Source organism: Elephas maximus, chromosome 4, assembly GCF_024166365.1.
Source record: "Elephas maximus indicus isolate mEleMax1 chromosome 4, mEleMax1 primary haplotype, whole genome shotgun sequence".
NCBI classification, from domain to species: domain Eukaryota; kingdom Metazoa; phylum Chordata; class Mammalia; order Proboscidea; family Elephantidae; genus Elephas; species Elephas maximus.
This window is the reverse complement of record NC_064822.1, coordinates 70,932,439-70,957,991: the sequence shown is the minus strand read 5'-3', so window position 1 is coordinate 70,957,991 and position 25,553 is coordinate 70,932,439. Positions and strand designations below refer to the sequence as shown.

Sequence of the window (25,553 nt, the reverse complement as noted above, 5' to 3'; positions counted from 1 at the left end):
ATTTTTCACTGTATCCATTTTTGTTCTGTTTGCCTTTTTTACCACGTGCATATGCGCGGGCTCCCGCCTCCAGAAGGCGAGATGGTATAGCTGCAGAACCTCCGCCAACCCCCAGGGTCCCGTCCGAGCCCCCTCCCAGCGTCACGCCCGCGGGTTCGAGGTTTAGGTCAGTGGTGTGGGGGCAGTAGGGAACCTGCCTCTCTCTCGAGGGCTCAGTGCTGGCGCTGGGCGCTTGGAGCCGCCGCGAGGAGGGGCGCGCGGCTCCCTCCCAGGTGCCAAGAGAACCGTACTCGATTTTTCAGGGAAGCAGCTCCGTGTTGCAGGGCTGGGCGGCAGGAATGTCCCCTCCCCTCCGCAAACTTTCGGAGGCTGCAACGGAAACAGGAACTTGCTAACCACAAAACCAACTGGGCCGGTGAAGGAACTGCGGAGCGTCTGCTTCAGCCCTCGCCGAGGCCGTCGCGTGGATTCTCTGGTCCTTCGCCCTAACGCGCTACAGAGGTGTCCTCGCATTCGGAAGGCAACAGAGGTCCTCTCGCCGTCAGGTAAGGGCGACCCCGCCCTCTCTTCCAGGTCGGCCGCTGGCAGCGTCCTCATCTGCTGGAAAGCGTCTCCCTGCCTTTCTTGGGGCCGAGGCTCCTCCACCCATACCTCCACCTCCATCTGGAGGACCAGGCTGGGGGCGGATAAGGGGCTGGCCAGGACCTTTTCATCGCTGCAGTATCCCAGAGGGACTCTCCAGGCAGGCTCAGAAGCATCTGTCATAAATGGCAATGGCTCCGTGTTGTCATTGGAAAGAGAGGCAGAAGAATAGTTCAGTGAACAATATGCATTTCCTGAGAGGAAAGGAAAATTTTCCATCTTATATGGTTTGTCTCATGTGTTCATTTTTGAGCCTGCTAATTCTCTAATGGAAACCCTGGTGGCGTAATGGTTAAGTGCTATGGCTGCTAACCAGAGGGTCTGCAGTTCAAATCCACCAGGCGCTCCTCGGAAACTCTATGAGGCAGTTCTACTCTCTCCTCTAGGGTCGCTGTGAGTCGGAATTGACTCGACGGCACTGGGTAATTGTCTAATGCTCTGTAGGGTGTATTTGTGTGTGAACAGTTGTAACCACCTTGATAGATTAGATTATGCTGGGAATAAACCCATTTCCAATATTTGACAGTTATGTATAAATACGTTTTAGTGACTCCAGTAAACAGGCATTAAAGCTCAGGTACTTCCTCTTCCTCCCACCTGTATCCTTTTCGCTTTATCATTGACAGAATTCAACTCGACTTTGGACGTTTAAGGCCTAAAAAAAAAAAAAATATCAAATAATAATGATTAGAAGAACTTATTTACCTAATGTTCGTAGAGTATCTTTAGTGAGGTTAACTTTTCAGTACTTCTAGCAGTCCGGGAGCTATGAAGATGCTGCCTACTGAAAACAGCTCCTGATAGACTCCACATGCCCTCGCATAGTTCAGGTTTCTTTGCAAAAGCCTGAGAAGAGACTATGTCAGAATCCTTTCAAAGTTAAGTATTGGCCCAGTTTTCTCTTTTGTTTCCCTAGGACTAGAAAAGAGACTTAGAAAACATGGGAGCCTAATAAATAATTCATGTCCTCAGATTCTGTTAACTTCAGATACGCAAGGTGTCCGTGAATAGAATTTAGGAAGCCTGTGAACTTGGGTGGAAATGTTTATTATTTAACTAATCACTAACTGAAATGTAGCATGTCCTTCAAGAATGTAGGCAACAAGCCACAGTAGTATTGGCAGTACTTGTGGTTTGCTACTACTAGAAATCACAGGGGGCTCCGGGTGTTATAAAACTGTTAAGGTTAACCTCTAGACAAAATGTTGGTGGTTTGAATTCATCCAGAGATACCTCGGAAGTCAGGCCAGATGATGTCCTCTTCAAAGGGCATAGCGATGCAACTAACAACAGCAACAACAACGACAGAAATTACCAAACCCAAAACCGATTGCCGTTGAGTTGATTCCAACACATAGCAACTCTGTAGGACAGTAGAACTTAACCACTGGGCCACCAGGGCACCTACAGAAATCACAGATAGTTTCATATCACATTACTTGTAAATATTAAGAGCTACAGCAGCTAAACAAAAGCTTGGCGGTTTGAATCCACCAGGTGCTCCTTGGACACCCTATGGGGTAGTTCTGCTGTGTCCTGTAGAGTTGCTATGAGTCAGAATTGACCCGACGGCAGTGGGTTTGGTTTTTCGTTTATAGGAGCCCTGGTAGCACAGTGGTAAAGAACTTGGCTGCTAACCAAAAGGTCGGCAGTTTGAATCCAGCTGCTATTCCTTGGCAAACCCTATGGGGCAGTTCTGCTCTGTCCTGTAGGGCCACTATGTGTTGGAATTGACTTGATGGCAACGGGTTTGTGTTTTTTGTTTTGTTTTTGGTGAAAGTTTACACCAGAAATTAGATTCTCATTTAACAATTTCAGTACATATTATTCAGTGACATTAGTTACATTCTTCACAATATATCAGCATTGTCGTTATTTTCATTTTAGTTGTTCTGTTTCCATTAATCTAGCTACCCCATCCTCCCTAGCCTTCTCATCTTTTTTTTTTAGTAATTTTTATTGTGCTTTAAGTGAAAGTTTACAAATCAAGTCAGTCTCTCACATATAAACTTATATACACCTTACTACATTCTCCCATTTACTCTCCCCCTAATGAGTCAGCCCACTCCCTCCTTCCAGTCTCTCCTTTCGTGACCGTTTTGCCAGTTTCTAACCCTCTCTACCCTCCTATTTCCCCTGCAGACAGGAGATGCCAACACAGTCTCAAGTGTCCATCTGATACAAGTAGCTCACTCTTCGTCAGCATCTCTCTCCAACCCATTGTCCAGTCCCTTCCATGTCTGTTGAGTTGTCTTCGGGAATGGTTCCTGTCCTGGGCCAACAGAAGGTTTGGGGACCATGATCGCCGGGATTCTTCTAGTCTCAGTTAGACCATTAAGTCTGGTCTTTTTATGAGAATTTGGGGTCTGCATCCCACTGCTCTCCTGCTCCCTCAGGGGTTCTCTGTTGTGCTCCCTGTCAGGGCAGTCATTGGCTGTGGCCGGGCACCGTCTAGTTCTTCTGGTCTCAGGATGATGTAAGTCTCTAGTTCATGTGGCCCTTTCTGTCTCTTGGGCTCATAGTTATCGTGTGACCTTGGTGTTCTTCCTTCTCTTTTGATCCAGGTGGGTTGAGACCAATTGATGCACCTTAGATGGCCGCTTGTTAGCATTTAAGACCCCAGACGCCACACTTCAAAGGGGGATGCAGAATGTTTTCTTAATAGAATTTTGCCAATTGACTTAGAAGTCCCCTTAAGCCCTAGTCCCCAAACCCCCACCCTTGCTGTGCTGACCTTTGCATTCAGTTTATCCCAGAAACCATTTTGCTTTTGGTCCAGTCCAGTTGAGCTGACCTTCCCTGTATTGAATATTGTCCTTCCCTTCATCTAAAGTAGTTCTTATCTACTATCTAATCAGTAAATAACCCTCTCTCACCCTCCCTCCCTCCCCCCTCTCGTAACCACAAAAAAATGTGTTCTTCTCAGTTTATACTATTTCTCAAGATCTTATAATAGTGGTCTTATACAATATTTGTCCTTTTGCATCTGACTAATTTCACTCAGCGTAATGCCTTCCAGGTTCCTTCATGATATGAAATGTTTCACAGATTCCTCACTGTTCTTTATTGATGCGTAGTATTCCATTGTGTGAATATACCGTAATTTATTTAACCATTCATCCATTGATGGGCACCTTGGTTGCTTCTAGCTTTTTGCTATTGTAAACAGAGCTGCAATAAACATGGGTGTGCATATATCTGTTCGTGTACAGGCTCTTATTTCTCTAGGGTATAGTCCGAGGAGTGGGATTTCTGGGTTGTATGGTAGTTCTATTTCTAACTGTTCAAGAAAACGCCAGATAGATTTCCAAAGTGGTTGTACCATTTGACATTCCCACCAGCAGTGTATAAGAGTTCCAATCTCTCCGCAGCCTTTCCAACATTTATTATTTTGTGTTTTTTGGATTAATGCCAGCCTTGTTGGAGTGAGATGGAATCTCATCGTAGTTTTAATTTGCATTTCTCTACTGGCTAATGATTGAGAGCATTTTCTCATGTATCTGTTAGCTGCCTGAATATCTTCTTTAGTGAAGTGCGTGTTCATATCCTTTGCCCAATTTTTGATTGGGTTGTTTGTCTTTTTGTGGTTGAGTTTTTTTTTTTTAACAGGATCGCATAGATTTTAGAGATCAGGCGCTGGTCGGAGATGTCATAGCTGAAAATTTTTTCCCAATCTGTAGGTGGTCTTTTTACTTTTTTGGTGAAGTCTTTAGATGAGCATAGGTGTTTGATTTTTAGGAGCTCCCAGTTATCTGGTTTCTCTTCTGCATTTTTGGTAATGTTTTGTATTCTGTTTATGCCTTGTATTAGGGCTCCTAACGTTGTCCCTATTTTTTCTTCCATGATCTTCATTGTTTTAGTCTTTATGTTTAGGTCTTTGATCCACTTGGAGCTAGTTTTTGTGCTTGGTGTGAGGTATGGGTCCTGTTTCATTTTTTTGCAAATGGATATCCAGTTATGCCAGCACCATTTGTTAAAAAGACTATCTTTTCCCCAATTAACTGACACTGGGCCTTTGTCAAATATCAGCTGCTCATATGTGGCTGGATTTATATCTGGGTTCTCAATTCTGTTCCATTGGTCTATGTGCCTGTTGTTGTACCAGTACCAGGCTGTTTTGACTACTGTGGCTGCATAATATGTTCTAAAATCAGGTAGAGTGAGGCCTCCCACTTTGTTCTTCTTTTTCAGTAATGCTTTACTTATCCGGGGCTTCTTTCCCTTCCTTATGAAGTTGGTAATTTGTTTCTCCATCACATTAAAAAATGTCATTGGAATTTGGATCGGAAGTGCATTGTATGTATAGATGGCTTTTGGTAGACTAGACATTTTTACTATGTTAAGTCTTCCTATCCATGAGCAAGGTGTGTTTTTCCACTTACGTAGGTCCGTTTTAGTTTCTTGCACTAGTACTTTGTAGTTTTCTTTGTATAGGTCTTTTACATCTTTGGTAAGATTTATTCCTAAGTATTTTATCTTCTTGGGGGCTACTGTGAATGGTATTGTATTTGGTGATTTCCTCTTCGATGTTCTTTTTGTTGATGTAGAGGAATCCAAGTGATTTTTGTATGTTTATCTTATAAGTTGAGACTCTGTCGAACTCTTCTATTAGTTTCAGTAGTTTTCTCGAGGATTCCTTAGGGTTTTCTGTGTATAAGATCATGTCATCTGCAAATAGAGATAATTTTACTTCTTCCTTGCCAATCCGGATGCCCTTTATTTCTCTGTCTAGCCTAATTGCTCTGGCTAGGACCTCTAGCACAATATTGAATAAGAGCGGTGATAAAGGGCATCCTTGTCTGTTTCCTATTCCCAAGGGAAATGCTTTCAGGCTCTCTCCATTTAGAATGATGTTGGCTGTTGGCTTTGTATAGATGCTCTTTATTATGCTGAGGAATTTTCCTTCAATTCCTATTGTGCTGAGAGTTTTTATCATGAATGGGTGTTGGACTTTGTCAAATGCCTTTTCTGCATCAATTGATAATATCATGTGGCTTTTATCTTTTGTTTTATTTATATGGTGGATTACATTAATGGTTTTTCTAATATTAAACCAACCTTGCATACCTGGTATAAATCCCACTTGGCCGTGGTGGATACTTTTTTTGATATGTTGTTGAATTCTATTGGCTAGAATTTTGTTGAGGATTTTTGCATCTATGTTCATGAGGGATATAGGTCTGTAATTTTCTTTTTTTGTGGTGTCTTTACCTGGTTTTGGTATCAGAGCTATGGTGGCTTAATGGAATGAGTTAGGTAGTATTCCGTCCTTTTCTATGCTTTGAAATACCTTTAGTAGTAGTGGTGTTAACTCTTCTCTGAAAGTTTGGTAGAACTCTGCAGTGAGGCCATCCAGGCCAGGGCTTTTTTGTGTGGGGAGTTTTTTGATTACCTTTTCAATGTCTTTTTTTGTTATGGGTCTATTTAGTTGTTCTACTTCTGATTGTGTTAGTTTAGGTAGGTAGTGTTTTTCTAGGAATTCATCCATTTCTTCTAGGTTTGCAAATTTGTTAGAGTACAATTTTTTGTAATAATCTGATATGATTCTTTTAATTTCATTTGGGTCTGTTGCGATGTGGCCCATCTCGTCTCTTATTCAGGTTATTTGTTTCCTTTCCTGTATTTCTTTAGTCAGTCTGGCCAATGGTTTATCAATTTTGTTAATTTTTTCCAAGAACCAGCTTTTGGCTTCGTTAATTCTTTCAATTTTCTGTTGCCTAATTTGTTTAGTTCAGCTCTAATTTTTATTATTTATTTTCTTCTGGTGCCTGATGGATTCTTTTGTTGCTTGCTTTCTATTTGTTCAAGTTGTAGGACAGTCTCTGATTTTGGCTCTTTCTTCTTTATGTGTGTGTGCATTTATTGATATAAATTGACCTCTGAGCACTGCTTTTGCTGTGTCCCAGAGGTTTTGATAGGAAGTGTTTTCATTCTCGTTGCATTCTATGAATTTCTTTATTCCCTCCTTAATGTCTTCTATAACCCAGTCTTTTTTGAGCAGGGTATTGTTCAGTTTCCAAGTATTTGATTTCTTTTCCCTGATTTTTCTGTTATTGATTTCCACTTTTATGGCCTTGTGGTCTGAGAAGACGCTTTGTAATATTTCGATGTTTTGGATTCTGCAAAGGTTTGTTTTACGACCTAATACGTGATCTATTCTAGAGAATGTTCCATGTGCACTAGAAAAAAAAGTATACTTTGCAGCTATGAGGTGTCTATCTCACTTTTCAGTTCTGTTAAAGTTTGTTTTATGTATCTTGCAGCCCTGTCATTGGGTGCATAAATATTTAATATGGTTACATGTTCCTGGTAAATTGTTCCTTTAATCATTATGTAGTGTCCTTCTTTATCCTTTGTGGTGGATTTAACTTTAAAGTCTATTTTGTTAGAAATTAATATTGGTACTCCTGCTCTTTTTTGATTGTTGTTTGCTTGATATATTTTTTTCCATCCTTTGAGTTTTGTTTGTTTGTTTTTAATAGGTATTTAAGCACAGTGACTAAGTGCTTGGCAGCTAACAGAAAGGTTAGTGATTTGAATCCGCCAGCTGCTCCCTGGGACAAGGATGTGGCAATCTGCTTCCGTAAAGATTTACAGCCTTGGAAACCCTGTGGGACAGTTCTACTCTGTCCTATATGGTCACTATGAGTTAGAATCAATTTGAGGACAATGGATTTGGATTTTTTTTGATAATAGGTGTGTAGTGGCATCTTGTTGTTGTTGTAATTTGCAATCCCTCATGATATATGGGAAACCCTGGTGGCACAGTGGTTAAGAGCTACAGCTGCTAACCAAAAGGTTGGCAGTTCGAATCTACCAGGTGCTCCTTGGAAACTCTATGGGGCAGTTCTGCTCTGTCCTATAGGGTTGCTATGCGTCGGAATTAACTTGACGGCAACGGGTTTGGTTTTTTGGTTTAACGATTTACGGGATCTCTGGTGGCACAGTGGTTAAGAGCATAGCTGCTAACCAAATCCGAATCTACCAGCCACTTCTTGTAAACCCTTTGGGGCGATTCTACTCTGTCCTATATGTTTGCTATGAGTCAAAATTGATTCAATGGCAGTAGGTTTGGTTTGGTTTAGTTTAATGATATATGATGTTGAGCACCGTTTCATATGCTTATTTACAACCTGTGTATCTCCTTTGGTGAGATGTCTGTTAACATCTTTTGTCAATGTTTTAATTGGGTTGTTTGTTTTCTTACTGTTGAGTTTTAAGTGTCCTTCGTATATTTTGGATACGAATCCTTTATCAGATACATGCTTCACAAATACTTTTCTCCCAGTATCTGGCTTGTCTTTTCTTTCTCTTAACAGTCCCTTTCACAGAGTAGAAGTTTTTAATTTTAATGAGATCTAACTTACCAATTTTTTCTTTCATGGATTGTGATTTGGTATTTAGAAACTCACTGCCAAACTGAAGTTTACCTAGATTTTCTCCTTTGTTATCTTCCAGAAGTTTTATAGTTTTTACATTTTGGTTTATGATCCATTTTGAGTTAGTTTTTGTGAAAGATGTAATGTTGTGTCTGGATTTATTTTTGTGCACGTGGATGTCTAGGTGTTCCAGCACCATTGAAAAGATCATCCTTTCTCCACTGAATTGCCTTTGCTTCTTTGTCAAAGATCAGTTGACTGTATTTGCGTGGGCCTATTTCTGGGCTTTCTATTCTGTTCCATTGATCTATTTGTCTATTCTTTCAGCAATACCACATTGTTTCAATTACTGTAGCTTTCCAGTAAGTCTTGAAGTCAGGTAGTGTCAGTGTTGGCTATTCTGAGTCTTTTGCGTTTCCATATGAACTGTAGGACCATTCATTGATGTCCACAAAATAACTTTCTGAGTCCTGTTTGGGATTACATTGAATCTACAGATCAAATTGGAAAGAACTGAGATCTTAACAATATGGAGTCGTCTTAGCCATGAACATTTATTTGGATCTTAGATTTCTTTCGTCCGATTTTAGTAGACACATTTGTGTTTTAAACTGTTTTGATAATTACATATCAATATATCTGGCATCCTTTGTAGTCCTACATATAGGTAGCCCCTGACTTATGACATACTCGAGTTACGATGAACCACACTTACAGGATTGTCTTTTTTTTTTTTACATCTTAGTAGTAGTATGTACTACATACAGTGTTGCAGTGCATAATTTGCTGATGTTATCATTCTCATGCCAACCCCTCAAGACAAATAAAGATTAGATTTATGAAGATACTGACAATAAAAGGCAATAATAATGAAAACTTGAAACTTAAAAAACAAAAGTAGGTGTTTGACTTACATCAGAACCAAGTTACAAATGGAGTTGTCTGAAGAGAACCCTCTCGTAAGTCGGGGACTACCTGTATTTCATTTTATGCCTTTTAAAACATTTCTCTCAGAAAAGATCCTAAGCTTCAACAGACTACTAAAGGGGTTCATGACAAAAAAAAAAAGTAGAGACATGATGATTCTGTGCTAGGTATCATTCAGTGAACAACTTGTATCCTGGAAATGTGGAGGTGGGTGGGTGAGGATAGTTTCTGGAATTGCTTTGTCGGTTTAACGCTTGTTTTTCCTAGAAGAACCAGCTTACCAACTGAGTCAATGTAATATGTATAGTGTGATTTTTGTGTTTTAGAGATGTCAAAAAGAACAACTGCCCCTAAGCTTTCCCTCAACTGAGCTAGACTATTCCCACTGCTGACTGATTCCAAAAGTTAGATTATCTTAGCTTCCTGTCTCTGGCTTGATACTTAAGGAGCAATGAGAAAGATAGTCTCAGCTTTGTCATCTAGAAAATGAGGAAAATAGTAGCTTTTATGCAGAGCTGGTGTAAGGATTTAATAGGGTCATACATGTACATCACTTAGCACAATGCTATCTGTTGTAGCTGAGAAAAGAAATATGCCCAGACCTAATATCCCTGCTTCATCAGTGATTCGAGACTGTGTGTCCTCTCTCCTTTATCTGGCTAGGAGAGGCAAGAAGAGGAAGGATTCTAGAACTCAGAGGCAGGCCTGTTCCTTCATAGACACTTGTCAGCTTTTAAGCATTAATGAGATATTATACATGTTTGTGTTTGTTAATTCTTTGCCAGTTTTTAAATGGAAAGTTGTCTCAAATTTATTGAAAGTGAAACAAATAAAAAACACTTGTTTGTTTCTGTCCTTTTACAAATTGTAAGTGGGTAGTTCTCATTGACTCGAAGGAAATGAAATGTTTCTTCCCCAGATTTGTTATAAGAAACACAATTCACTGATGATTTTCTATTTTTGATTTTTGTTCTAGAAAGAAGTCCCATCACCTGTGCAATCTCCTTGAAACAAACTAAGACCAGAGGGATGATCGTACTTGACCTTTGAAGATCAAGACTAAATTGAAATTAAAAATGTTTTTCAGGGAAGAACGAAGCTCAACTTATACTTTTCTAATCATTTGCTTTCTGACACTGAGGCTGTCCACCAGTCAGAATTGCCCCACGAAGAGTCTAGAAGATGTTGTCATTGACATCCAGTCATCTCTTTCTAAGGGAATCAGAGGCAATGAGCCCATACACACATTAACTCAAGAAGACTGCGTTAATTTTTGCTGTTCCACAAAAAACATATCAGGTAAATAATAGTCTTTTGGCATCTGCTCATTCCACTTGTTTCGTGACAAATAGCTGGTTGACGTAGCTGAATGGTTTATACCAGTTATTCTCAATAAGGTGGGTGGCAAAATCACTGGCGATACCTGCCACAGTGGGGCCAGTGGAACTCAACGGTAGAGTTCTGGCCTTCCATATAGAAGACCTGGGTTCGATTTCTGGCTAATGCACCTCATGAGCAGCCACCACCTATCAGTGGAGGCTAGCGTGTTGCTATGATGCTGACCAGGTGTCAGTGGAGCTTCCAGATGAAGACAGACTGGGAAGAAAGGCCTGACAATCTGCTTCTGAAATCAGCCAGTGAAAACCCTCTGGATCACAACCGTGCGATCCACAAGTGATCAGAGAGATGGTGCGTGATCGGGTAACATTTCATACCGTTATAGGTGGGGTTGCCATGAGTTGGAGACCTACTCATTGGCAGCTAACCACAATGGCAGTAACAGCTTATCCCCAGGTGTGCCCTACCACCCCTAAGCTGAAAGTTACTGATGAGTGTGTGTGTCTATGTATATCCCTCAGGTGACTGGGTAGAAGAAAGATTGAGAACCACTGGTGTTATGTTCTCGGAGGCATCTAGGATATTGAAAATAAAAATCCTTTTTAAATGGGTAGATGCAGTCATCGTGGAGTATTGAAATACACTGTGATATTTCAAAGAACATTTATTAACAGGGAAATCAGTTGAGATGTGAAATAAAATTCCAAACTCATAGGAAAATCAGCATTTGATTTTTAAGTAGAAGCACAAAACCTCTACTTCATGTCCCTCCCTAGAGCTGGTGGCACAGGCTGGATTCTGAAGTCACTGACCACTAGACAGTTGCAGCCATGAGGACTCAAAGGGGCATGGGAAGTCACGGAGTCTGGTCCATTCGCCTGACACAGCAGGAAATCAAGGCTCAGAAGTTTGAACAATGTCTTTGCATATTTCAGAGGCTCTGTGTGGCACAAACTGTTAAGTGCTCGGCAACTAAAGGTTGGCGATTAGAATCCACCCAGAGGTGCCTTGGAAGAAAGGTCTATCAATCTACTTCCAAAAGATCACAGCCATTAAAAACCCTGTGGAGTACAGTTCTGCCCTGACACACATGGGGTCGCCATGTGTCAGAGTCAACTTGAAGGCAACTGGTTTTGTTTTGCATTTTTTAGTCTCCAAATCTGTGAACTAAAAAAGGAATTTTATGTCTAAGTGAAACAATGATCAGTTTTTAATTTTGTTTGTGATCCTGTCCTAATTCTCAAAACGAAAAAGCTAAATTTATTGAGCACTTAACACCATGCTAGGGGCTGGGTCAGATACAGCAATGAATAAGATGAACAAGGCCTTGCTGTCAAGGAACATAGAAGAATTAAACACTGGACTAGTGACTCTTACTTGACCTATTAGCCAACTAAGTCAGATGTTTACTCTTAGATCTTATTTCTTTTTCTTTATGTAATGGTCCCCTCAAATTGAGCAGTGTGTTTTTGGATACTGTTTATGCAAGTAATTTATGGAAATTACAAAGATTTTATTTAAAATTTTAGCTTTCCTTTAAATGTTGATATCAGCATATGAAATAAACATCACCTGCAAACAGGACTGAATGCTATAAGTTTGAGTATTTCCTGGCAACATAGGAAATCCTGCATTTTCCTCAGTTCCGTCATGGGTTTTTATTTAAAAAAAAAAAAAAATGAGGCTTTGCTTCTTTATTCTATAAGCAAAAGTACTATTACTATTTTATTGTAAGCGAAGGTACCTACAGGTCTCTGTTAATGGATCTCAGGCTTTTTTTTGAGCAATGGTTTTAACTGGTTAGGGTTCACAAAGCACTTTTGATCATTTGATCATAGCCCTGGACTCCAGAGAAATGCACATAAACACAAGGGACACAAAATTTTGCATACGGCATGGGGAGTTTATGAACCCTTCTCTTTACCAAAGTGCCAAAAAATAATAGTATTGCAGAATTACCACACTGTTGAAAAAAAGTTAGAGTACCTCTCTTGTTACCTAGGTAGTAGAGAAATGATGAAATAAAACCCCTTCAGAGATGCTATGAAGTCTTATTCCCCATGAGAAGGCAGAGTGGAGGAGCCAGGACTGATCCTTGACGGTTGCCTAACTAGAAGTGGTTGTAGAGGCTGGCAGAGCATGCGATTTTAATAAGCAGCCTATATGTCCCCATAGCCTTCAACCCACCACGGATATACTGATCCCTATTTTAGTTCAAGGGTCACAGCTTAAGATGTGAGACCTTTGTGCCAGTTTGAGGCCAAAGCCAACTCTAAGCCATGATGAGTAAAAAAAGTAGAGAGAATAATTTCTACTGGCTAGAATTGAAAAAGAAGTCTGCAATGATAGCTAAGAGTGAAAAGTAAGGAAGGAAAATAAAAAAGCAAAACTGGGAAAGAAGAGGAGGAAAATGGGAAGGAAGAAGGTAAACTTTATATTCCATACACTAAGATCCTTTATGGAATGACGTGTGATATTCATGATGATTAATTTACGCACCCCACCCAAGAAAGCCGGGTTTATCAGTGTCTGAGAAGGCTCTTGGATGCAAGAGATAAATGGGTTGAATTCACTTCTTAAGTCCTAACTCATAAGTCATATCAAGCTTGCAAAGTCATTGTTTCTATATTTATTTTGATGGCTGTTTTGGCAAATCAAAGGCTTATTTCTAAAGAATTAAATGTACTATTTGTAAACTCTTACTTAAAGCACAATAAAAATTAAAAAAAGAATTAAATGTACGATTAAAAATTGGTTTTGCCAAACATTACCGTCATTCAGATTTTAAAACTCAATGTCTTTAACAATTGCTTTAAGTGATTAAATAAAGGAAAAGGAAATGATTCAGCAGTCAGCAAGCAAGTGAACAAAGGTGTTTGTGTTGGACACCAGAGTAAATGAAGTTCTTTCTGCTTGCCCTACTCTTTAGAGAATACTAGGTCAAAATAATGCACATGAAACCTCTCTTTGCAGGGGACAAAGCATGTAACCTGATGATCTTCGACACTCGAAAAACATCTAGGCAACCCAACTGCTACCTATTTTTCTGTCCCAGTGAGGAAGCCTGTCCACTGAAACCTGCAAAGGGACTTAAGAGTTACTGGATAATTAGAGGTAATAAAAATGTTACTCTTTTTTTTTGTGATTGGAATTATTTAAGAATGTGGTTTATGTGAAAGACTTATACTTGTATGAGTCCAGATAATACTGCCCAGAGGGGCCACAAATAGAGAGGCATGCCAGAAAATATCATGATTTAAAATTCAATTTATTAAAGCAAATTTTTTTCTAAGTGATAGCGTTTTTTTGTGTCTTGGGTTTTTTGTGTGTGTTTTGATAAGATAAAGAGGCACACAGACCTTTTATGAAAACATTTTTGAAACAACTCTTTAGAACAATTTTGGCAATACTGGAATAAGTTATAGGTCTCCAGGATGACTGTATTGAAAGGGGTAAGACCCGTGTGAATATTAAAACCTCAGTATATTTGCTATGGAAACCCTGTTGGCGTAGTAGTTAAGTGCTACAGCTGCCAACCAAAGGGTCAGCAGTTCAAATCAGCCAGGTGCTCCTTGGAAACTCTATGGGGCAGCTCTACTCTGTCCTATAGGGTCACTGTGAGTCGGAATCGACTTGACGGCACTGGGTTTGGTTTTTTTGTTTTATATTTGGTATGAAGTTATTATTAGTTTACAATCATATTTGCTATGAAACTCAATGGATTTTATTATCTAGACTTGGAGGGACATTCATTCAACAGATACTTACTAACCTTCTACGATGCACCAGATTCAGTGCCAGGCACTGAAAATACAGTCTCCAGGCTCATGGAGCTTACATATTATAGATAAAAGAATTAGTGTAATTATTTGGATATGTCTTGCTGAGATTTTGGCTTGTTAATTTCTCATAGAACAGGATGAAATGCTTTCTTTTTATGTCTTAGAAAGGCTTTGTCATTTTACTCTTAATCGTTAATGTTATTTTACTAGTTTATTTATATTCAACAGATAACAAATATTATCCAGCATCTACTGTGTGCCTGTGATAGGAGCCCTGGGGGCATGGTGGTTAAGTGCTCTGCTGTTAACTGAAAGGTCGGCACTTTGGTACCAGTGGTTACAATCTCGTTTGAGAATGGCTTGTTTTATGTTAATGAGACAGGATTAGTGTAGGGTGTATCTTCAAGCCACATAGAGATCTCCAAGGAACCATGACACAGAAACTTAAGAGACAAGGACCTTTCCCCAGAGCTGACATAGAGAGAAAGGCTTCCCCTAGGACCAGCCCTGAATTCGGACTTCTAGCCTCCTAAACTGTGAAAAAATAATTTTTTCTTTGTTAAAGCCATCTGTTTGTAGTATTTCTGTTACAGCAGCACTAAGTAACTAAGAATTTGGTATTGGAGGAGTGGGGTGCTGCTCTAACAGATACCTAAAATGTTGAAGCCATTGTGGAATTGGGTAATTGGGGAAGGCTGGAAGAGTTTTAAAGTACCTATTAGTAAAAGCCCAGATTGCCTTGAGGAGACAGTTGGTAGAATTATGAACATCAAAGGCAATTCTGGTGAGGGCTCAGAAGACAGTAAGGAGAGCTATAGAGAAAATCTCTGTCGTCTTAGAGAACACATATGGTGCCAGGAACAGAATGTTACTAGAAATGTGGATGTTAAATGTGCTTCTGGTGAGGCTTTAAAAGAAAATGGTGAACATCTGATTGGACATGGGAGGAAGGGTGATGTTTTATGCAGCAGCAAAGAAGAGCTTGTCTGAGTTATGTTCAAATGTTTGGTGAAAGGTAGAACTTGTAAGTGACGAACTTGAATCTGACTGGTGAGATTTCTAAGCAAGATCTTAAAAGGGCTTCCTGGTTTCTCCTTGCTGCTTTTAGTAAAATGCAAGAGGAAGGAGATGGACTTAAAAATGAACTGCGCAAAATGAAAACAGAACTTAAAGATTTGGAAAATTCTGTTGTACAAGCTAGGGACATGTGTCCTATAATCTCCACCAAGGACGTGGCTATACAATCTTGTGTTAAAGAGATTAAGCCTGTGACTGATGGATCTACCCAACTACCATAGCAGAAAACTCATCAGCTTAGACTAAAGGGGACAGAGAAAGAACAAAAAGAAAGAATGTTGTCTGTGTCTTAGAATTCTACAGGCAGGAAACAAGGCCAATGGAGCTACCTCTGTTGTCCTCGAAGAAAAGAAAAGGATCATTCCTGGAGCAGCCTGGAGATCAGCAGAACCGTTGGAAGGAGCTCGGGAAGCAGGGCCTTCCTGGTTTCAAAGATTGAGGCCAGGGTCTCCTGGATATCAAAGGGTGGGGCTGTAGCTTCCTAGGTTTCAAAGAGTCAGATCTTCCCCAGCTCTGTTCAGGAGTGTGGGGCTGTGTTGAGGTGTGCCAGGGGGATGGGACCATTGCCCAAAGCTGAGGAGGCAGGGCTGCCATGCCCAAGGGACAAAAGAATAGGGCCTGCCAGGGCAGAGGTAGTGGGGTCGCCACTCAGTTGGACTAGGAGAATGAGGACACTCAAAGCTGAGAGAGCAGAGTTGCTGCCCCAGTGGGCTTGGGGAGTGAAGCTGAAGCCCAGGGTCTACCGGCTTCCACCCAGATTCCAACACCCAGTGTCTGGAGGGCAGGGCCATTACCCAGATGGTCTCAGAGAACGGAGGATTATTTTCAAGTCTTGAGAGCTAATGTAATTTGTCCTGCCGAGTTTTGGACTTGTTTGATGCCTGTTATCACTTCTTTCCCTCCAATGCCTGTTCTACCATTGTACTTTGAAAGCCCATAACTTGTAGTCTAGATTTCACAGATTCTCAGATGAAGAGAAATTTTGCCCCAGGGTAGAATATACCTAAAGTCTCACTCATATTTGATTTAGATGATTCAGAAGATGAGATTTTGGACTTGGAGTTGATTTAAGACTTTTGGGATGATGTGTTGGGGTGAATGTGTTTTGCATGTGGTAAGACATGAATTTTTGGAGACCAAAGGGCGGAATGGGGGCCAAAGGGTGATATTTCTGTTATAACAGCACTAGAGGTGATTCTTAGGTGGGGGCTGGCCATACCAGAAAAACTCACCATAAGTTGGGGGTCAGGGGGCTGGAGGTTGAGTTCAACCACGTGAGCAATGATTCGATCAATCATACCAACATAATGAGGCCTGAACGCTGACTCTCCATGAGCTTACTGGTTGGTGAAAGACATTGGTGCTTGAGAGAGTGACATGCCCCTTTTTTGGGATGTGGGAGCTATTTATTGTATCATTAGCTTAAAAAGTGAAGAACTAGAAGTGGCGTAAGTTACCAGTTGTCAGGGAATGGTTGGGTAAATTGTGGTGGATTCGCCTGAGGAAATACAGTGCAGATATTAAAAATAAGTTTTGGGTATATAAATAAAAGAAATTTTTACCTAAATTTCAAGTGAAAAATACCCAGTCGTTTTGCAATTATATGAAAACACATTTTTTAACTTCAAGGTATATAGAAATAATAACAGTTGCTAGGATACGATGCTAGAGATATAGTTGAATTTGTTTTCTGTTTTTCACAATACTTCTATAATGTTATTGCTTTATAATGCATATCTAAAAGAGAAAGTATGTGTCAAAGATTCTCTCCAATGGAAATGGGAGAAAAGGGGACTTGGCAGGTGCATAAACCTTTTAAATACAAGTGTGAAGAGAATGAAGTGGAAAAAGAATACGACTGTTCATGTAGTAGCCACCAGGGGGCGCATTAGGCCAGAACAGGTTGATTGCCATCTACCGTCAAAGTGGGACCAACGCCAGACACAGTGTGCAGCGGACTGTTTATATCTACGGGATGTTTACAGTTGTATTTGTAATTCAGGGTGTTTATTTATTGATCTGCCCGTGTTGATAGATTGAGATCACTCCATTAAAATGAATATCTACCTCCTGTGTTGAGTGAAATTAAATATAGATATCTGTTTGATGATTTGTTCCCAGATGAACCCTATTTCCTATAACTGATTGACTAATACTTACAGACTACAAGTTTGAAAGATGACAGTGGACTCTGTTCATTCGTCAAAACCATTGCAACTTGTTATCTTTTTTTTTTCTTTTTTGGCAGCTTTGTGGTATGTCGTTTCTACTATGGGCTGAAAGAATAGGGGAATTCAGAAATAGGATAAATTGGGAGCCTGTTTGCTCAGCTGGCTTCAAGTAATAGTCTGTCCCTAATTTTTTTACCCAGTGAAGTCACTTGAAAATGAAGCTCAAAGAGGGGTTGAGAGCAGAGGCCTGTTTCCCATTGAAAGCACCACGCCTCAATGGCAAACATCAATGAGTGAAGTAAATGGAGCAGGTGTTGAGGATCCCTGCATGGTTCTGGGATCTTTGCCAAGATGAATCTTATCAAGAAATGGGACTGCAAAACTAAAACCACTCCCAAAGCCAACTCTTCAAACAAAGATTAGACTGGACTATAAGACATAAAATGATACTCATGAAGAGTGTGCTTCTTAGCTCAAGTAGATTAAAAAACCAACCAAATCCATTGCCGTCAAGTCGATTCCTACTCATAGCAACCCTATAGGACAGAGTAGAACTGCCCCAAGTATATACATGAGACTAAATGGGCAGCTTCTGTCCGGAGGCAAGAGGAGAAGGCAGAGAAGGACGGGAGCTGTTTGAATGGACATGGGAAATACAGAGTGGAAAGGAGGAGTGTGCTGTCTGTCACATTATAGGGAGAGCAACTAGGGTCACATAACAATGTTTGTATAAATTATTCTGTGAGAAACTAACTTGATCTGTAAACTTTCACTTAAAGCACAATAAAAAAGAAAGAAATGGGAGTAGCCCTAGCTTTGCTTTATTTATGAGCTTGTATTCTGGAGAAGGAAAACAGCTGTTTTGGCCACTTTTGCCAATGGCCTTATTTAAGTTCTGATTTCACACACATCACAGAACATTTACATATTAGTCTTTTTTTTTTAACTTTAAAATGAATTATGTTGATAGCTGCTCTTTTTTCAAATATCTGATTCTTTCTAAAAACAGGTGGTGGTTCTTGTTGTGTGCCATGGGGTTGGTTTTTGACTCATGGTGACCGCGTAACAGAACAGAACTGCTGCATAGGGTTTTCTAGGCTGTAATACATTGTGTGGGTTAAAACTGCCAACGTTTTGGTTAGCAGCTGAGCACTTAATCATTGCGCCACTAGGGCTCCTTTACCTAAAAATGCAGATACTGTTATCACATGGTTACACAATGTCTATGAATGTGATATCACCCTGTAGCAAAAACTCTTCAGCAATATTAGAGGAAAGAGGAACTTCAGGAATCCAAATTCTATTTTAGAGTAGAGTACTGTATCTAGAGCAGGGGTCGGCAGACTTTTTCTGTAAAGGGCCAACTAATAAGTATTTTAGGCTTTTCAGTCCAGTATTTTAGGCTTTGTGAGCCATGTAGTATATCCTGCATAAAAGCAGCCATAGACAATACGTAAGTGAGTGAACATGAATGTGCCCCAATAAAACTTTATTTATGAACACTGAAATTTAAATTTCATGTAACTTTCACATTTCACAAAATATTTGTCTTTTTTTTTTCCAACTATTTAAAAATGTAGAAGTCATTCTTAGGTGACGAGCCATACAAAACTGTGGCAGGTCACTAGATTTGGCCCGAGGGCCATAGTTTGCTGACCCTGGTCCTGGATAGATTAATAAGTGATAGTTCTAAAGGATCTCTTAAAGGTATGGTGCTGAGAGAGTAGGCAAACAGTGTTACAAATCTGAACTTGCTTCTGGGTCTCTTTGTTTAGGAGAGAGAAGAGTAAGGTCTAGGTTAGAAACCAGCGAAGTGGGAAGTCAAGGAAGAGGAGAAGGGGAAAAAGGCCAGAAAGAGTGAGCCAGTAATGCTAGGAAATTCCTCTGCTTCTTTCCTTGTGTTTTCTGCAGTTCTTGTCTAAGTGAAATTGTTAGCCAAGTAGCCAAATAATATGGAGCAATTCACATGATCATTCCTGGCACCCGATTAACAAGTTTTTTCTAGTTGAGCTGTAATAAATGGTGCATGCGTCTTAAGAGCAAAATTCTAAATACTCCAGCACGAGAAGGGTCTGAAGCTGGTTCCTCCTCAGCAGGAATCATGAGTATCTGATTTTCTGCTCTTTATCTTAGCAATTTGGCCAAAATGTCTAGCACATCATGATTTTAAAGATTGTTTCTACTGTCCTTGTAACCTGAGACATTGGCTCTATGATTCCAGTTGTTATATCCTGCGGAATCGGGCCTCACACAAGCCTCTTCCTGCCAGTCCAGTTCTTGCTGTTGCAATCTCAGGCTGGTCTTCTTCCCGCCACATCACCCCTGCTCAGCTTTCTTCCCTGGCCTTGACTATGTAATTGTCCTCATCCCCCTAAACCTCTTCCTGTCCATGCTGAGTCCCTCTTTGCCTACCTCCTCGAGCATTCCCACCCTTCCTCAACTTGCCTGATCCTCCTCTACACATTTCTATTCTCTTCTATCCCATCATCCTAGAAATAAATCACATTATTATCTGGGGGAGAAGTAGTGTTATCAGGTTTTGATTGAACAATTTGTGTTTTTCCATTTTGCAAAAGTTTCAGTGAAATACCAAGCATCAACAGTTTGGAGACTTACTGAACAAGCCAATGTGTTTGTAGTTTTTAATCTACCTTAGCATGGAAACGGAGTCCATGTATGGTGCAAACAATTAACATGCTCGGCTGATAACGGAAAGGTTGGTGTTTCAAGTTCACCCAGAGGTGCCTTGGGAGAAAGGCCTGGCAATCTACTTCCAAAAAATTAGCTATTAAGAACCCTATGGAACACAGTTCTACTCTGACACACATGAGGTCAACGTGAGTCAGAACTGACTCAATGGCAACTGGTTTAGCATGGAAATATTTAAGTCTTCTTTTTATTTTCTTTATGTTTTCAGATTTTGCCCCTTTGACCAGAACTGACTTGCCACATCAAGAGCTAGCCCAAGATTCTCTCTCACATGGCCAGCCTTCACAAGCAGTCACTCCCATACCCTCTCATCTGACAGGTCATTCAAAGCCCACTGGTACCTTCTGGAAAGATGCACTTTCTCAGAAGTTTGGGTCCTCAGATCACTTGGAGAAACTATTCAAGATTGATCAAACGAGTACACAGTTTCCTGTTTACAAAGAAAAAGGCCAGTCGCAGAGTTCAGAGTTTTCCGCAAAACAAAAAATAGTTCATCTGCTGCTTGAAAATGTGACTCCATTCCCAATTACAGCGGCTGCTGTTTCTCCACGTACCGTTACTCCAAAGCCCGCAGTTCTCCAGCCCACCATCCCTTCCGTGATACCTGCTCTAACTTCTCAACCACAGGTGGCCACCACACCTCTGCCTGTTACAACCATTACTTCTAAGCCTACAACCCTTGTTTCTACAAACTTTACTCAAGCTCACCAAGCTAGCATGACTACCACAGCAGTTCCAACTACCACCTTTCAGGCACCTAAAGACTTGAAAGTCACCTCAGAAGTGGTGCCTTCTAGAGAAATCTCTAACCTAACTTTGAACATAGGCGATGCACAGAACTTTGCTATACTTCCTCAATCAAACGTGGATTCCTTTACTACAAATAAAACTGCTACTGAGGAAAATGGGAAGGCCAATCCAGGCAGCTCCTCACAGAGCAACGTTCCACGAAGTCAATATGGCTTTCCCTTTGAAAAGTGGCTCCTCATTGGGACCCTGCTCTTTGGTGTCCTGTTCCTGATGATAGGCCTTGTCCTCTTGGGTAGAATGCTCTCAGAATCCCTCCACAGGAAACGTTACTCACGACTAGATTATTTGATCAATGGGATCTACGTGGACATCTAAGGATGAACCTAGGTGTCTCTTAACTCATTTAGTAACTTGTAGCACAAATGCATCCTTTCTGCTAACTCCTGGATCTTAGCAGGAGGCTGCGTTTTGAAGGCAGGAAAATTTCCCCTACTACTTCTTTTTGTTTATTTTTCAGGGACGAGGGGAAAAAGAATTAAATTAGGTAATATGGATGATCTGTCTGTAAATATTAGCTGAAAACAAAGTTCTACCTGAAGTAATAAATTGCGATTGAAAATGAAAAACTCAACTGGCCATATGCAAGGGAAGACGGTTATGATTCCTAGGTTCGTTAATATTTCTGGTTCCAGCAAAAATCAACTGTTGATGACACTGGTTCTAATGGATTCACTTTCCTTTTATATGAATCCCAATAAAACTTATTCCAGATGTGTTTCTTTCCAATTAAATATTTGAATAAGTCTTTTGTTACTCAGTAACGTTCTTGTAGGTGACACATCCAGCTGGATAACTTTCAATTAATTCCCACCAGCAAAATGATTAAATGATGAAAATATGTGCTCCAAACTTAAATGACAAACCCCCTCTTCCCATCAGTGAGCAAAGAGATTCCTTCGAGAGAATTCTAAAAGAATTCTAGCCTACAGGGAGACGATAAGTCAGTTCTGATAAATAGCCAAATACCTTTTGGTTCTGTTCTAGCTAATTGTTTTTTAAAAACAGTAATATAGTATTATATGAGCCCGCTTATTTGAAATCTAGAATAGGCAAATGCGTTGAGACAAAAGCTTATTAGGGTTACCAGGGGCTTCAGAGGGAGGAGGAATGGGGAGTTGTTGCTTAACGGGGCCCTGAGTTTCCGTTTGGGGTTAGAAAAAACTTTTAGAAATAGATGGTGGTGATGGTTGGACAACATGGTGAATGTAATTAATGTCATTGCATTGTATACTTAAAAGTAGTTAAAATGATCAAATAGTCAACAATTACTTAAACAAAGATGACAAGGTAAGGGGGTGGGGAAACTAGATTAGTGGAAATGGAACAACCAGAACAAACAAGAATGTTTATGAATTGTGAAAATTGTAACCAATGTCACTGACCAATTTGTATAGCAGTTGTTGAATGGGAACCTAAACTGCTGTGTAAACCTTCCCTGAAAGCACAATAAAATATTATTAAAAAAAAAAAAAAGTATGACCCTAGAAAGGAAATCCTGAGCTTGCCCCTGATAATTTAGTGAAATCAAATGCAGACAAAACAACTAATCTTGTGAATAAAAGCAGTTTAGTTAAAAAAAAAAGTTAAAATACTAACTTTTTGCTGCATATCTTACCACAATAATTTTTTAAATTAGGAATTAAAGTAATATAGACATTTTCTAAACAGGTACCAAGTTTAAAATGTAAAAATAATATCTGTAAATCCTTAGCTAAACTTGACAAGCAGTCAAATTTAGCTTTATTTGCAACGACATTGGCAATTATATATCCAAAACGAAAAACCCACTGCCAACTAGTTGAATTCTGACTCATAGCAATCCTATAGGACAGAGTAGAACTGCCCCGTAGGGTTTCCAAGGCTGTAAATCTTTACGGAAGCAGACTGCCACATCTTTCTCCCGAGGAACGGTGGCTTTGAACTGCTGACCTTTCAGTTAGCACCTGAGCACTTAACCACTGCACCACCAAAATCCAAACCAAACTCGCTGCCGTTGAGTCGGTTCTGACTCATAGCGACCCTGTAGGACAGAGTAGAACTGCCCCATGGGGTTTCCAAGGCTGTAAATCTTTACAGAAGCAGACTGCCGCATCTTTCTCCCACGGAGCAGCTGGTGCGTTCAAACCTCCAACCTTTCGGTTAGCAGCCAAGTGCTTTAACCACTGCGCCACCTGGGATCCTTAATAACCTATAACACTTAAAATTTTTGTTATGTGATTAATATGCTGTAATTTTTATTAATGAAGTTTCTGAGAAATGCTTTCAATAAAGAAAGCTTGCCAGACAAGTTGCAGGTGGGGTAACGAAGTCTAGAAGGCTGCCTCGGATCAGTTTAATATCTTACCTCTCTGGGCTTGAGTTTACTTATCTGCAAAGCAAGAAACTTGGTCCCTTCGGATGTCATCAGGGTTTTTAAATAGAAAAATGGAATTCAGATGAGAAGTTTATACAGTGAGCACTAGAGGGCGGTAGCTGGCTAATAGATAGAATGAAGACAAGTGTAGACAATAACAGAAATAGACTTTTCTCCTCTTTCCTCCTCACCTCTTACTCCCCCCCAACCCATTGTGCTCCCCCTTCCCACTGCTTTACACTAAGCTCATAAAGCATGTTAAGAGGAAAGCTGGTTTATTGGAAATACTACTTTTCATATATTTTCCAACTTAACGGTTTGACACAAATCTCCAAGGGTTTTACATGAGCTTTAAGTAGGTTGAATAAATAAAACCTTGAATCAATTTAATTTCAACATTTATTGAATATTCACATGTAGGCCAGAATCAGATTAGTAACCAGCTGTCTTGGTATTCATTTTCTTTAATAGATTTGGAGAATGGAAATAAGGCTTTCCTGGTTCTCTTGTCACTCTCGGCCCACCTTGCTATGGTCTTTCTTTCAGTGGAGAAATGATGGGAAGACCAGATCAGAGGCTGTAGCAAGCAGTAGTTCAGGTGAGAGATGCCATGGGCTGTGGGGATGTAGACGGTAGGAGAGCAGCTGGATTTAAGACATACTTCTCAGATAGAGCTGCTCTTTGCACTCAGCTCTCTGTGCTTATCACCCTCATCACAGTGGGTGAGACTGCTGCAAGGGACAATCAAGAGGGAAGACACCTGCCTTTAGTGTCTTTTAGATTAACAGTGACTGGCTTACCAACCTCTCAGACAAGGTGTGCTGAATCATGAGCCCCTCCTTTGGTTTGTGAGAAGGGAAGGTGGCAGCCTAGAACAGGTGAGAAGACTAAGAATGTGTCCTTGCTCAAAAATACCCTCTCTCCACGTTTTACCAACAAGATACTCCACTGGCTTATTAAAAACCAAGCTCATTGCTGTCAGGTTGATTCCTACTCATAGCAAGCCTATAGCACAGTGTAGAACTGCCCCGTAGGGTTCATAAGGAGTGACTGGTGGACTTGAATTACCAATTTTTTGGTTTGCAGCCATAGCTCTTAACCCCTGTGCCACCAGAGCTTATTAAAAAGCTAATTTTAAAACAGCTGATGACTCCTGAAGACCTAAGCCTATGGGTTATTCACTCTGAGGTAGGAAACGCTGCCATGTTCTTGTTTGTGTATTACTCCTGGCCTGAGTGAGGCTGAATTTGAAATTCTTTGGCTCCCAGACTGTGGTGGGCACTATCAGTTCTCCACTCAAAAGCCATCCCTACCTGCTACTTTTGTTTCATTTGTTATAAGTTGGAAGTGCCAGAGTCTCTTTTTCCCAGCCCCTCTTGTAGTTAGGGATGGGCCTGTGACCCAGTTCGGGCTAAAAGGAAACCTACTGGGGGCTTCCAGGAAAGTTTCCTCCTTGATAAGAGAGGGTTGCACAGGAGGAAAGCCCTTTTTGCGCCCGTCCACTTGTTTCGTGCTTGGAATGCTGGTTGTGTAAGGACTTGATACTGGGAGTTACTGTAGCCTTCCTGCCATGATGAGGAAGAGATTCCTAGCACATCACTAACATGCTGAGGATGGCAGAGCAGGACATGGGAAGAATTTGGTCCTCAACTCTGAACTGCCTACCCCCAATTTTGTTCTGTGATAATCTATTTTATTTGTGCCACCTTTAGTCAAGTATTCCATTACTAATTAACGATGATAGCAAACACTTATAAGGTACTTACTACGTGCCAGGCACATTTTTATATATTTAATAGTACACTTACTCCTCATTTATTGACAATCTCATTACCCGATACGTCACGTTTATGACAATAGTAGAAAATCTACTGTCAGACTATTTTGTACATTAACAATGTACATCTGGTAGTAACGAATGCCGAGGTGCAAGGCAAGAGTAATGCTGGCTGTGATGGTTAAGATTGTATGTCAACTTCGCTGGGCCAGGATTCTCAGCGGTTTGGAAGTTATGTAATATACTTTGGCAGTTATGTAATGACAGTCATCTTCCATTTTGCAATCTGATGTGGTCATCCTACATTTTCACATAATGCCAATTTTCTCATAACAACCTGGTCTTTGGAACTTAATCATGTTGATAAGTGAGGAGTGGGTATAACTCATTTCATTCCTACAACAACCTTATGAAGAATTCTTATCCTTATTTTATAGCTGAGGAAATTGAGGCACAGAGAGGCTTAAGTGATTTGCCTGAAGTCACTGGCCCAGGTAATCTGGCCCCAGAGTTCTCACTCTTTATATTCTTATAATTGGAGTGATACACAATATAACCAAAAAGAAGTTTTCGGTAGATCAGACATAT

The 25,553-nt window shown here is 40.4% G+C and overlaps 1 protein-coding gene across 2 annotated transcripts; it reads left to right on the top strand.

Moving 5' to 3' along the window:
- Window positions 1-197: 197 nt before the first annotated feature.
- MANSC1 (MANSC domain containing 1) lies at window positions 198-22,360 on the top strand. 2 transcript variants are annotated; one of them, XM_049882509.1, is made up of 4 exons: window positions 198-545; window positions 9,929-10,247; window positions 13,260-13,400; window positions 20,234-22,360. In XM_049882509.1, the coding sequence occupies exons 2-4, from the start codon at window positions 10,025-10,027 to the stop codon at window positions 21,148-21,150; spliced, it is 1,281 nt and encodes a 426-aa protein (XP_049738466.1). In that variant the 5' UTR covers window positions 198-545; window positions 9,929-10,024; the 3' UTR covers window positions 21,151-22,360. The 2 variants fall into 2 exon arrangements, with proteins under 2 accessions (XP_049738466.1, XP_049738465.1); XM_049882508.1 differs by having other exon boundaries at window positions 9,925-10,247.
- The last annotated feature ends 3,193 nt before the right edge of the window (window positions 22,361-25,553 follow it).

Coding starts and splice junctions, on each gene's coding strand:
- MANSC1 (XM_049882509.1), top strand. CDS start 10,025: ATGTTTTTCAGGGAAGAACGAAGCTCAACTTATACTTTTCTAATCATT. Junction 10,248..13,259: donor TTCCACAAAAAACATATCAG/GTAAATAATAGT, acceptor CTCTCTTTGCAG/GGGACAAAGCATGTAACCTG. Junction 13,401..20,233: donor GAGTTACTGGATAATTAGAG/GTAATAAAAATG, acceptor TTATGTTTTCAG/ATTTTGCCCCTTTGACCAGA.